This window comes from Odontesthes bonariensis, chromosome 18, assembly GCF_027942865.1.
Source record: "Odontesthes bonariensis isolate fOdoBon6 chromosome 18, fOdoBon6.hap1, whole genome shotgun sequence".
NCBI classification, from domain to species: Eukaryota; Metazoa; Chordata; class Actinopteri; order Atheriniformes; family Atherinopsidae; genus Odontesthes; species Odontesthes bonariensis.
In genome coordinates, this window is record NC_134523.1 from 28,417,728 (window position 1) to 28,429,616 (window position 11,889).

General features: G+C 41.4%; 1 protein-coding gene across 1 annotated transcript; it reads left to right on the top strand.

The window, feature by feature from the left end:
* Positions 1-140: 140 nt before the first annotated feature.
* Positions 141-10,958, top strand: mbpa (myelin basic protein a). The gene is made up of 6 exons (XM_075449517.1): positions 141-363; positions 3,380-3,475; positions 3,844-3,870; positions 4,440-4,460; positions 8,007-8,090; positions 9,618-10,958. The coding sequence occupies exons 1-6, from the start codon at positions 250-252 to the stop codon at positions 9,666-9,668; spliced, it is 393 nt and encodes a 130-aa protein (XP_075305632.1). The 5' UTR covers positions 141-249; the 3' UTR covers positions 9,669-10,958.
* The last annotated feature ends 931 nt before the right edge of the window (positions 10,959-11,889 follow it).

Sequence of the window (11,889 nt, forward strand, 5' to 3'; positions counted from 1 at the left end):
GGGGAACAATGGCCGGGCCCATGTGGAGGGCGGCAGCGACTGACACAGCCTCTGAAGCTCCAAAGAATGCCTGGAGTCCAGCCAGAAACACGGACCACCCCCTGACCTCGTGTCCCCTGGGGGCCGGGGAGATGACACCTTGAAAGACGGCCCACGAGCGTCAGACCCCTGAAGCATTGTGAGGCGGCAGCAAAGCTGGAAGTCGGCACTGTGGGATCTGAACCTCTGAGCAAACAAGCAGCAGCTATCATGGCCACAGCGAGCACCTCAGGGCAGAGCGGCTTCGGCAGGAAGAAGAAGAATCCCGGGCTGATGGATCAGATTAGCAAATTCTTCGGAGGCGAGAAAAAGAAGAGGAGCAAGGTGAGCATCCTGCACCTGCATTTAAAGGGACAGTTCGCCGCTTTAACTTTGACTTGAACTGGAAAAAAATCTAAATCTTACCAAGTATATTTGTCTCATTGAGTATCTCATTACACTTAATATAAGACACAACTGCCTAACAAGCACCATTTCAGCCAGATATAGGTACTTGTTTGAAGAAAATACATCTGGAATATCTTGTTAAATGAAAAAGTCTTGAAAACAAATTGTTTTGAGTCATATTTCATATGAAACAAGCTTTTTTCATTTGAAGAGGTTTTTAAGCTAATTTCAAGCTCACTTTTAACTCAAAAGTCCTAAATATCATATTTTATTTCAAGAAATCTTGACAAGCCGATTTTCACTAGTTCCATTGGCAGATTTTTTTTTGCTTATTTCAAGCAAAAATGTCTCGTATTTGTTGTTTTTTACTTATTTTTGGAGGGGCATTTTTTAAAGTGTGAAGGCGTAAGATCATATTTGAAGTATTCTGTGGTCGTGTTCAGGCGGGTTTCTTGGACATGCACTGGAAAAAATCAAAGTCTTACCAAGTATATTTGTCTCATTTCTAGTCCAAATATCTCATTACACTTAATATAAGACACAACTGCCTAACAAGCACCATTTCAGCCAGATATAGGGACTTGTTTTAATACAATACATCTGGAATATCTTGTTAAGTGAAAAAGTCTTGAAAACAAATTGTTTTGAGTCACATATCATATGAAACAAGCTTTTTTTGACATTTGAAGAGGTTTTTAAACTAATTTCAAGATCACTTTTAACTCAAAAGTCCTAAATATCACATTTTATTTCAAGAAATCTTGTCAAGCCGATTTTCACTAGTTCCATTGGCAGATTTTTTTTTTGCTTATTTCAAGCAAAAACGTCTTGTATTTGTTGTTTTTTTACTTATTTTTGGAGGGGCATTTTTTCCAGTGTGGTGTCATGTCACAGATACTTCCAAGATTTCTTTTAAGACATTACATTCCGGTCATTCTGCAGATGCTTTTATCCAAAGCGACTTATAATAAGTGTGTTCCACATCGGTAGGCAAAAGAACTTCAGGTCACAAGAAATCATAAGTGCATTTCCTTCCAAAACCAAACAGCTGAGAGAATAACTAGTGCTGGAGTAAGTGCGGTAAGTTAGGTACCGAGACAAATGGGAAGACAATTTAGGAAACAAATAAGTGCGTAAGAGACTGATTGAAATCAAGTCATGATACCTTAATTTGTCAAACTGTTGCATGAGGGAAGGAAAGAAGGATTCAGCTGTTGGTCAGAGTCTTTATTCAGTTTGCTTTGGGTTGTTTTTTGAGTTTTTTGGCTGGCGGTTTTTAAATATTTCTTTCTTTTTGGTTGCACGATTGAAAGGCAATGTGTAGTTTAAAGTTTTACTGTTTTATGTTGATCCAAAGACAACATCTTAGAATCAAACGTGGTAAAAATACCACGTTTGCTTCATGTTTCACCTACAGTGAGGAAAATAATCTGAGCATCTTTATCATTTTAACTCCTTTCGATGGCTTTTTGGCTTCATTTCTGCCTTTCTTGTGCTGTGATTTAGAGTCTTGCAACTCTCCCTCAGACGGGGTTTGAATAAAACGCCTAAATGGCCTAAATGTGGGTGCGTATCAGCCCCACGATGCAGGTACACTTAGTCTAATTGAGTCTGTGAATTGGCTGTGAGCTGCAGATTTAAACCTCTGCGATAGGAGGCGTCACCCCAGCCTGTTTTTCTGAGCATGCCACAATCCATTTGGGCTCTAATCTCTCACTCGTCCTCTGCAGGCTTTCTCTGCATCAAATGTAACACAACGAGGAGCCAACAGAAAACACAAAGGCATGCGTCTGTTCGCGTGTTTCAAAACTTTAGTTTTTCTGAGAAATCTTGAAGACAAGTGGAAGCAAACAGACATTTATGGAGGGGGGAAACAGACGATGCACTGGGAAAAATCAAAGTCTTACCAAGTATTTCTAGTCAAAATATCTCATTACACTTAATATAAGACACAACTGCCTAACAAGTACCATTTCAGCCAGATATAGGGACTTGTTTGAAGACAATACATCTGGAATATCTTGTTAAATGAAAAAGTCTTGAAAACAAATTGTTTTGAGTCGGATTTCACATGAAACAAGCTTTTTTTTTTTCATTTGAAGAGGTTTTTAAGCTAATTTCAAGATCACTTTTAACTCAAAAGTCCTAAATATCATATTTTATTTCAAGAAATCTGGACAAGCCGATTTTCACTAGTTCCATTGGCAGATTTTTTTGCTTATTTCAAGCAAAAATGTCTTTTATTTATTGTTTTTTTACTTATTTTTGGAGGGGCATTTTTTCCAGTGTGCCGTGCTGTGTCCTCTCGTGTTTAATTACCTTCAACAGAACTCAGTCACTGGAAAAAATGCCCCTTCAAAAATAAGTTAAAAAAAACAACAAATACAAGACGTTTTTGCTTAAAATAAGCCAAAAAAAATCTGCCAATGGAACTAATGAAAATCGGCTTGTCAAGATTTCTTGAAATAAAATGTGATATTTGGGACTTTTGAGATAAAAGTGATCTTGAAATTAGATTAAAAACCTCTTCAAATGTAAAAAAAAAAAAAGCTTGTTTCATATGATATGTGACTCAAAACAATTTGTTTTCAAGACTTTTTCATTTAACAAGATATTCCAGATGTATTGTCTTCAAACAAGTCCCTATATCTGGCTGAAATGGTACTTGTTAGGCAGTTGTGTCTTATATTAAGTGTAATGAGATATTTGGACTAGAAATGAGACAAATATACTTGGTAATATTTAGATTTTTTCCAGTGTACCTTTTCATTTACACTTAATTTCCTCTTTGAGATGACTCAGAGGAGAGATCGTTCCGATCTGTTCAGCCTTGAATTTGCTTCATTAAAAGCTCATTTAACGCAGTTAAAAATGTTCTGGAACATCTCTCATAGCTTTTTGAACTGGTGTTACTCTGAGCTCTGTAAACTTGACCCCCTGCTGATCTTCTCAGGGCTCCTTCAGGGGTCACCTGGCTGCCTCACCTCAGCAATCCTCCGCCCGCCGTCGGACCAATGAAAACGCAGTGGTGCATTTCTTCAGGAGCATTGTAAGTCCCATGGATTATATTCTTACCTCACACATATCCGACACACCTTTGGAGTCTTTTTTTTTTGTTCATTTTGAACTTTCGGAGCTTGGAGTTTGGTTCTGAATCTTTCAGAAAGCAGAACAAACTGCTCTCCTTGGTTTTATTCTGCATTACTGATGGATTCTGAGCACTTTCTTTGCATGTAAATCTGTTTTTCCTGCTTTTCCTCGCTGATTACAGAGCTGCATGATGTCTTCATTTACATACCGATAAAAGAAAAAGACTCTCTCCGCTCTCACATGTGTTTCTTTCAGCTCAGTTTGTTGTGCCTTCTTGCCCTGTACAATCAGTCACCCTGTTGTTGTTGCTTGGTGTTTCTCACGCAGGTTTCCTCTCCTCCTCCTAAATCCAGGGTGAGTCTTGTTTTTCACCACATCTATTTGGTTGATATTCCAGCGGTGCGGCTGCAGGTTATAGAGATCATCTGAAACATATCAAACAGGCCGACATCTCATCACTCTCTCCTGCATCTTTTCTTTCCTCCTGTCAGCCGGTGCGTTAGAATCTCACTCTTCCGGCTGACGCCCCCTGGTGGCAGCTTCACAAACCACACTGAAACCAACCAGAAACTCACCGTTTATCAAATCAAATCTAATTTGTTTGTATAGCACAATTCATTTACAAAACTACAGAAGCATATTGCATTCACTTGAGTCATATTTCACATGAAACAAGCTTTTTTTTTTCATTTAAAGAGGTTTTTAAGCTAATTTCAAGATCACTTTTATCTCAAAAGTCCTAAATATCACATCTTATTTCAAGAAATCTTGACCAGCCGATTTTCACTAGTTCCATTGGCAGATTTTTTTGCTTATTTCAAGCAAAAACGTCTTGTATTTGTTGTTTTTTTTAACTTATTTTTGGAGGGGCATTTTTTCCAGTGTCCTCATCTCACCGTGTCGTTTTTCTTTTTTATGTCCAGTGGAGAGACGTCCTGGGTTTGGTACGTCACACAGTCTTTTCTCAGTGATCTCCCCTAAACGCTCCTTTGTCCACCTAACCCTCACGCCCACCCCGTGTCTTAATCTTTTCACGGCTTTCTTTAAGAGAAACGTCTTTTATCTTTTATTCCTGAGCATGTGGAATCAAACCTCATTCAGATTCTGGGACTGAAAGGCTCCAACGCGTGTCTCACTAAAGAAACAACACATTTATTCACCGGCTGATTGATTTCTAACACAAACACTGGCTCGCTGGTACTTTTATTCCATTTAAATTCCCCTTCTTTGCTTCAATCCAGAGCGACTCGCTGCTTCTGGATGACTTTGAAACTGCTCGGCTATTTATGAACCGGTAAACATTTTCTCTCAGGAACTCGTGGCCTGCGTCACTCCTCCTCTCTTTCTTCCCTTTCACTCTTTGTTCTCGGTAACACCTCCATCTCCTCTGTGCCTGAAATGACTCACCAACCCCCCTTTTGTGTCATCTCATCTGTACGGCGACTGTCAGCAGCCATTTCAGGGTCATTTCTCGGCAATCATCCTTTCACATCCTCGGTGTCAGTCGGCTCCCCGTGGACCTCATCTTATCCTCGTCTGCCTTTTTCTGTCCCCCAAAGGTTGCTGTTAAATGACGCTGGGCCTGCCACGTGGTCACCTTTTCCTTCCTTAATGTCTCACCTCTGATATTCTCTTATAACAACAGCCTAAAACAATGCTGCTGTTGCAGAGAAACCACATACCTTTAGCTTAAAAAGCAGTAAAATCAGACCTTTTCAGAGACCTTTAGGCCCATTAAAAAGTTAGAAACCTCAGAGAAATGGAACCCATTTCAGGTCAAAACACCAAAAACTCACTCCTGATGTACAGAGATGGGGACTCGAGTCACTGTTTTGATGACTTGTGACTTGAGACTCGACTCGGACTTGGAAGTTAAAGACTCGGCACTTGACTTGACTTGAGACACGATGACTTGAATGACTTGAGTGTTAAGCATCTAGCATAACTTCCAACTTTGTTCGTCATTTGAAGATCCATTCTGACCAGTAAGTGCTCGTCAAATTAGCTAATATTATCCTGTTAGCCTAGTCGCTAGTTAGCTAACGTTAGCTTGCTATGATACGGGCACAGATTCTATAATACTACAGATTCGCAACTCACGGTGCATTTCCGGTTTCCAACGAGGCGATTTTGGTTGCAGTTCCACCCTCTTTCCACGTGGGGCGCTCAATTTTTGGAGACCAGAATGAATGGAGTCCTATGGAGCTATACGCCCTAGCGTGCCCTTATCTCAAGATATAATTTTTTCTGTAGTAATTCGAATGTTGTTTTCGAAAGAGGATGTTTAGAAAATACCTACGGCTGAGTTTTAGATTTTTAGAGCCACTCATTTGCTTAAAAAAAGGATTTTAAGTGTATTTGACGTCATACATAGCTTACGACCGGAGATGCCGCTTTACGGCAACAATCCTGCTTGTTGTTGGTCTCAAAGGCAGCAGCGTTTTCAAGGAAGAGCTGTAGTAAGAGAGAATGTGTGGTAACATCACAGATTCTTAGGCTGTGGTAACATAAGCGCAAAAAGTCCATCTTAATTCTGTCGTCGCTTGGTATGGAGCCAGCCGTCAAGCGGTGCCTCTGGTCGTAATTCATTCTTTCGCCGGTCGACCAGCTGTCATTAGCACAATGCTAGCGCGTTGTGGACAACAAGAAGCCAACCTGTAAGAAATCAAAGGGATATATGTACTCGTTCAGTAGATTTTTGACTTGAAACCCATGTTGAGCTCTCAGAAACTACATTCAAATCTGAGCGCTCTTAAGGAGACTTAGATGAAACTGACCATTTGTAGCATCTAGCTCTATTGGGCCCAATTCATTCTGGTCTCCACCGACGCGCCCAGTGGAATTCTGGTGGAACTGCAGCCAAAAAGCCGGTACAATGGGGCTTAATAGTAAGTGGCAAGGCTGTTAGATAGATAGGCTGTGATACGGGGTAGACAGGTTGGACACATTGGCCAATGATGTTTACTGACAGTTACTTATATCTTGTCTTTTCACTTTATTAAGATCAGATTCTGCAGGTAAAACTGCAATAATAAGGTGACTTGACTTGCCCAAGAAAAATTACTTGGGACTTACTTGAGACTTGAGACTTGAAAGCTAAGGCCGATTTTAGACCAGAGCGTGCCGTGGCGGCAGCGAAACGACGGCAGTCTTACGCCGGTTATCAGGCGGTGTGTTCAACTTGGCTTTTCACACCGGACAGTCCGCGGCCGCGGTAGTTCCGCTCCAGCCCTGTCTGCAAATCCCACAGATTATGTATTTAACTGCGCATATAGATGCAATAACAATAATAATAAAAAAAAATAAATAATAATAATAATAATAATAATAATAGTAGCTTTAGGCCTACAAGTTGCTCGTTGTTGTTTTCTAAGAGGGGGTTGGGGAGGTGTCTCTGAGACAGAATCTATCTGGCCACTGTTGAAAACGCCGACAGTTATCACCAGAGACTTGTTCAGCGAAATAGGTAAGTTTTGTCTTTGCCTCTCCGAGTTGACTATTTTATAACTCCGCAGTGAAGTTTTACATTATTGGTTTATTATTGTTGATAACTTCATTTCATTGTTTCATTTCATTTAATTTCATTTCATGTTACTCTAAACCGTCGTGTTTACTTCGACAGAAGAAGAGCAGCAGCGCTCCTTAAAACCGGTGGGTGGTCATCACCGTTTAAATAAAAAGTTCGAAGACATGAATACATAGCTGGTTTAATTTCCCCATTCATTTCAACGAGACACCGCCGGCCGCTGCCGTCCAAATTCCGCTCGAGTTCTATTTTCCAAAAGCAGCGCGGGACGGAGGCGTCTCCGCGCCGCTACCGCCCGACTACCGCCGTGTCGGTGTGCAAGGACAGATCTGTTTCCATGTATTTTCACCTCCGCCGGTGAAAATCGCTTCCGTTCCGCCACGCTTTGCCGCCCTGGTCTGAAATGGGCCTAAGACTTGGGACTTACTTGAGACTTGGAAGCTAAGACTTGGGACTTACTTGGGACTTGAAAGCTAAGACTTGAGTCTTACTTTAGACTTGAAAGCTAAGACTTGGGACATACTTGGGACTTGAAAGCTAAAACTTGAGTCTTACTTTAGACTTGAAAGCTAAGACTTGAGACTTACTTGAGACTTGCACATGTGTGACTTGGTCCCATCTCTGCTAATGTATCTAAAGAGGATGGAAAAGGATGGAAAACCAGGAGACATGTGAAAAAATGCACAAACAGTGCAAGATTTGAAGCATTACTGTAACAGAAATCCTTTTTGGCAGTAACTGTATGTGTTTTTTGTTCAACAACAGTGATGAAAATAACAACAAAACACTTTGAGCAGCCGGTTTTAGTGCTCCTGATTCTGTCAGTAGCTGCTCAGAGGTAAAAATGCGACTCTTCTTGTAAAGTGAAATAGATTAACCCCCTGCTTAAAGGTTAGACAGACACAAAGCAGCAAAGGTTCTGGTTTTAGGTCTCCACCTGTGCTCATAGAGCGTCTTTTTCTAGGCCTCGTCGTCGCGTCCCGAGAGCACAAAGTCGCCGGTCAGGAGACGCAGAGACCAAAGCACGCTGTCCAGACTCTTCAACCTGGTGAGCGCCCAGCACTCTCTGTTTAACACAAAATCCATTTCTACCTGTGAATCTGGGCTTCATGAACGCTGTTTTACTGTCTGTGTTTGCTCGAATGCAACAGTGACGCTCTCACCAGAGACCTGTGAGTACAGATAAATACGACATAATGATTCATCTCTTCGGTTTGATGCCATTTAAAACACATCAACACGCTTTCACAGCAGCCTGTCATCATAATGAACTAACAAGCTAAAAGGCAACATTTCCATTGTTACTTTGATACTACACTTAAAGGGATAGTTCGCCTCTTTTGATATGAAGCTGTATGACATCCCATATCAGCAACATCATTTATGAACATTTTCTTACCCCCTGCTGCGTCCTGTGAGCCGAGTTCCAGCCTCGTTTTGGTGTTGATGAAGGTAGTCCGGCTAGTTGGCTGGGGTTTAAAAAATAAAGTGTTTTGCTTCCCAAAACAATATGCGTTCAACAGAGTAATACATTTGCATCACAAAATCGTTCTCCAGGAAAAAGTCAGACCTCACAATCTCTTGGCCCTATTTTCTCTCCCTTCGTATCACTGCCTGCTGCCGCCTGCCGACAGCCGCGCCCATTACGGTGTTTGCTGCTCGGAAGCAGGGGAGTGCTCGGTCTGCACAGTCTGCACGGCAGGTAAAAAAAAGGAAATGAAAGGAAAGGAAACAAAACAAAAGGAAAGGAAACAAAAGAAAAGGAAACTAAACAAAAGGAAAGAAAGGAAAGAGAAGGAAAGGAAAGGAAACTAAACGAAAGGAAAGGAAACAAAAGGAAAGGAAAGGAAAGACAAGGAAAAGAAAGGAAAGAGAAGGAATGGAAAGGAAAAGAAACAAAAGGAAACTAAACGAAAGGAAAGAAAGGAAAGACAAGGAAAGGAAACGAAAGGACACGAAAGGAAAGGAAAGGAAACAAAAGGAAAGGAAAGACAAGGAAAGGAAAGGTAAGGAAACTAAGGGAAAGGAAAGAAAGGAAAGACAAAGAAAGGAAATGAAACGAAAGGAAAGGAAACAAAAGGAAAGGAAAGGAAAGGTCTGACTTTTTCCTGGAGAACGATTTTGTGATGCAAATGTTTTACTCTGTTGAACGCATATTGTTTTGAGAAGCAAAACACTTTATTTTTTAAACCCCAGCCAACTAGCCGGACTACCTTCATCAACCCCAAAACGAGGCTGGAACTCGGCTCACAGGACGCAGCAGGGGGTAAGAAAATGTTCATAAATGATGTTGCTGATATGGGATGTCATACAGCTTCATGTCAAAAGAGGCGAACTGTCCCTTTAAACCCAAATACCCACCGATCATTCTCCTGGAAACACCGTCTACCTCAGCTCTATTTTCAGCGTGGATCGTGTCTCCATGAGGTCCAGTAGCTGACAATCAACTCTTTCATGAACTTTGAAGCTCGGTTTTTTATCTGCTGAACATCCCCAGATTACTCTGACCTGCCAGCTGGGGACAGAAAATCAATGTTTTCATCAACCTTCTCATCTTGTCCCGTCCTCTCTGCAGGGAGAAGCCAAGTCCCGCCCCCCCCCAAAACGCTGGAGCACCATCTTTTAATCCGTTCGCCGAGGACAAAACCACAGATTCAACACGGATGGGACCAGACGGAAAAGGAGGGGAGAAAGACTCCCAACCTCAGAAAACATTAACCCACTAACACCAACCTGCTGTGTCTTTAGCCACAGATACATCCTTCTACATCCTTCTACATCCTTTTACATCGTCCTTTTTAACCCTACTTCTTAGAAACCATTCAGCTGTTTATACGAGGTTCGGTCCTGCTTTTCGTAGAGTATCCTACTGTAAAAAAATCATCTTCGTCCGACGGTGCTACTGTCTGCTGTCTGAGGTTCGTTCACTGCAGATGTTCGTTTTTTCTATTTGTCTGCTGTCGTCTGCCTTTTGTACTCGAGCGAAGCTTCACGGATCCTGCAGCTCAGCTCACAAACGAGTTCAACACAAACTGTTTTGTTTTTTTGTTGTTTCACGTCAAATCCAGACAGAAATTGGTCCTGCTCTGTGTGGCAAAAAGAGCTTTTCTTTGTACGAGAAGCTCTTTAATATTGCGTTAATGTACCTGTTTTATTTGAATTAAACCTGTTATTAATGAACATGTACACTGGAAAAAATCAAAGTCTTCCCAAGTATATATTGAGTTGGATTTCACATGAAACAAGCTTTTTTTTCATTTGAAGAGGTTTTTAAGCTAATTTCAAGATCACATTTATCTCAAAAGTCCTAAATATCACATCTTATTTCAAGAAATTTTGACAAGCCGATTTTCACTAGTTCCATTGGCATATTTTTTTGCTTATTTCAAGCAAAAACGTCTTGTATTTATTGTTTTTTTTACTTATTTTTGGAGGGGCATTTTTTCCAGTGTACAGTCTGATGATACCAAAGTCTATGGAAAAGTAAAACTGCCCTTCAAAATGCACTGTCCCGTAACTGAAAGCGTCCTGAAAACTAAGAGCTGATCTGTCGTCTTTTCTTTGTTTGTTTGTTTGCATCTTAGATTGAGTTTTGATGTAATTTTGTGTTTTATTTGGGTGATAACAGACGTGGTTTGTTCAGTCGATGGTTTGATCGTAAGTGGTTTGAAGGATTCAGGCAGAAGCGGAAAGATGGTGTGAGGAGCACAGTACTGTAGAAGTGTATGTTGGATCCAATTGATTTCTCATTTTGAGCTATTTATGTGTTCTCTTTAACGGAAAAGTACTGTAAATACATTTCTCCTGAGGTTGATGACCCACTTAGAAAATTGTAGTTTTCTCTAAATGTAGAGCCTAACTGATAATTAACTCATTTCGTCTTCTTTGTTCAGAGTTATTAAATGTTTCAAAGTACGATCATTCTATTGTCTTCATTTTCAACTTTTTGTTGCCGTCAGGAGGCACCCATGCGTACATAAATTCTTACACTGGAAAAAATCTTACCTAGTACAGGTCCTTCTCAAAAAATTAGCATATCATGAAAAGGTACTCTAAACGAGCTATTAACCTAATCATCTGAATCAACGAATTAACTCTAAACACCTGCAAAAGATTCCTGAGGCTTTTAAAAACTCCCAGCCTGGTTCATTACTCAAAACCGCAATCATGGGTAAGACTGGCGACCTGACTGCTGTCCAGAAGGCCATCATTGACACCCTCAAGCAAGAGGGTAAGACACAGAAAGAAATTTCTGAGCGAATAGGCTGTTCCCAGAGTGCTGTATCAAGGCACCTCAGTGGGAAGTCTGTGGGAAGGAAAAAGTGTGGCAGAAAACGCGGCACAACCAGAAGAGGGGACCGGACCCTGAGGAGGATTGTGGAGAAGGGCCGATTCCAGACCTTGGGGGACCTGCGGAAGCAGTGGACTGAGTCTGGAGTACAAACATCCAGAGCCACCGTGCACAAGCGTGTGCAGGAAATGGGCTACAGGTGCCGCATTCCCCAGGTCAAGCCACTTTTGAACCAGAAACAGCAGCAGAAGCGCCTGACCTGGGCTACAGAGAAGCAGCACTGCACTGTTGCTCAGTGGTCCAAAGTACTTTTTTCGGATGAAAGCAAATTTTGCATGTCATTCGGAAATCAAGGTGCCAGAGTCTGGAGGAAGACTGGGGAGAAAGAAATGCCAAAATCCCTGAAGTCCAGTGTCAAGTACCCACAGTCAGTGATGGTCTGGAGTGCTATGTCAGCTGCTGGTGTTGGTCCACTGTGTTTTTATCAAGGGCAGGGTCAATGCAGCTAGCTATCAGGAGATTTTGGAGCACTTCATGCTTCCATCTGCTGAAAAGC

Coding starts and splice junctions, on each gene's coding strand:
- mbpa (XM_075449517.1), top strand. CDS start 250: ATGGCCACAGCGAGCACCTCAGGGCAGAGCGGCTTCGGCAGGAAGAAG. Junction 3,476..3,843: donor TGCATTTCTTCAGGAGCATT/GTAAGTCCCATG, acceptor TTTCTCACGCAG/GTTTCCTCTCCTCCTCCTAA. Junction 8,091..9,617: donor TGTCCAGACTCTTCAACCTG/GTGAGCGCCCAG, acceptor TCCTCTCTGCAG/GGAGAAGCCAAGTCCCGCCC.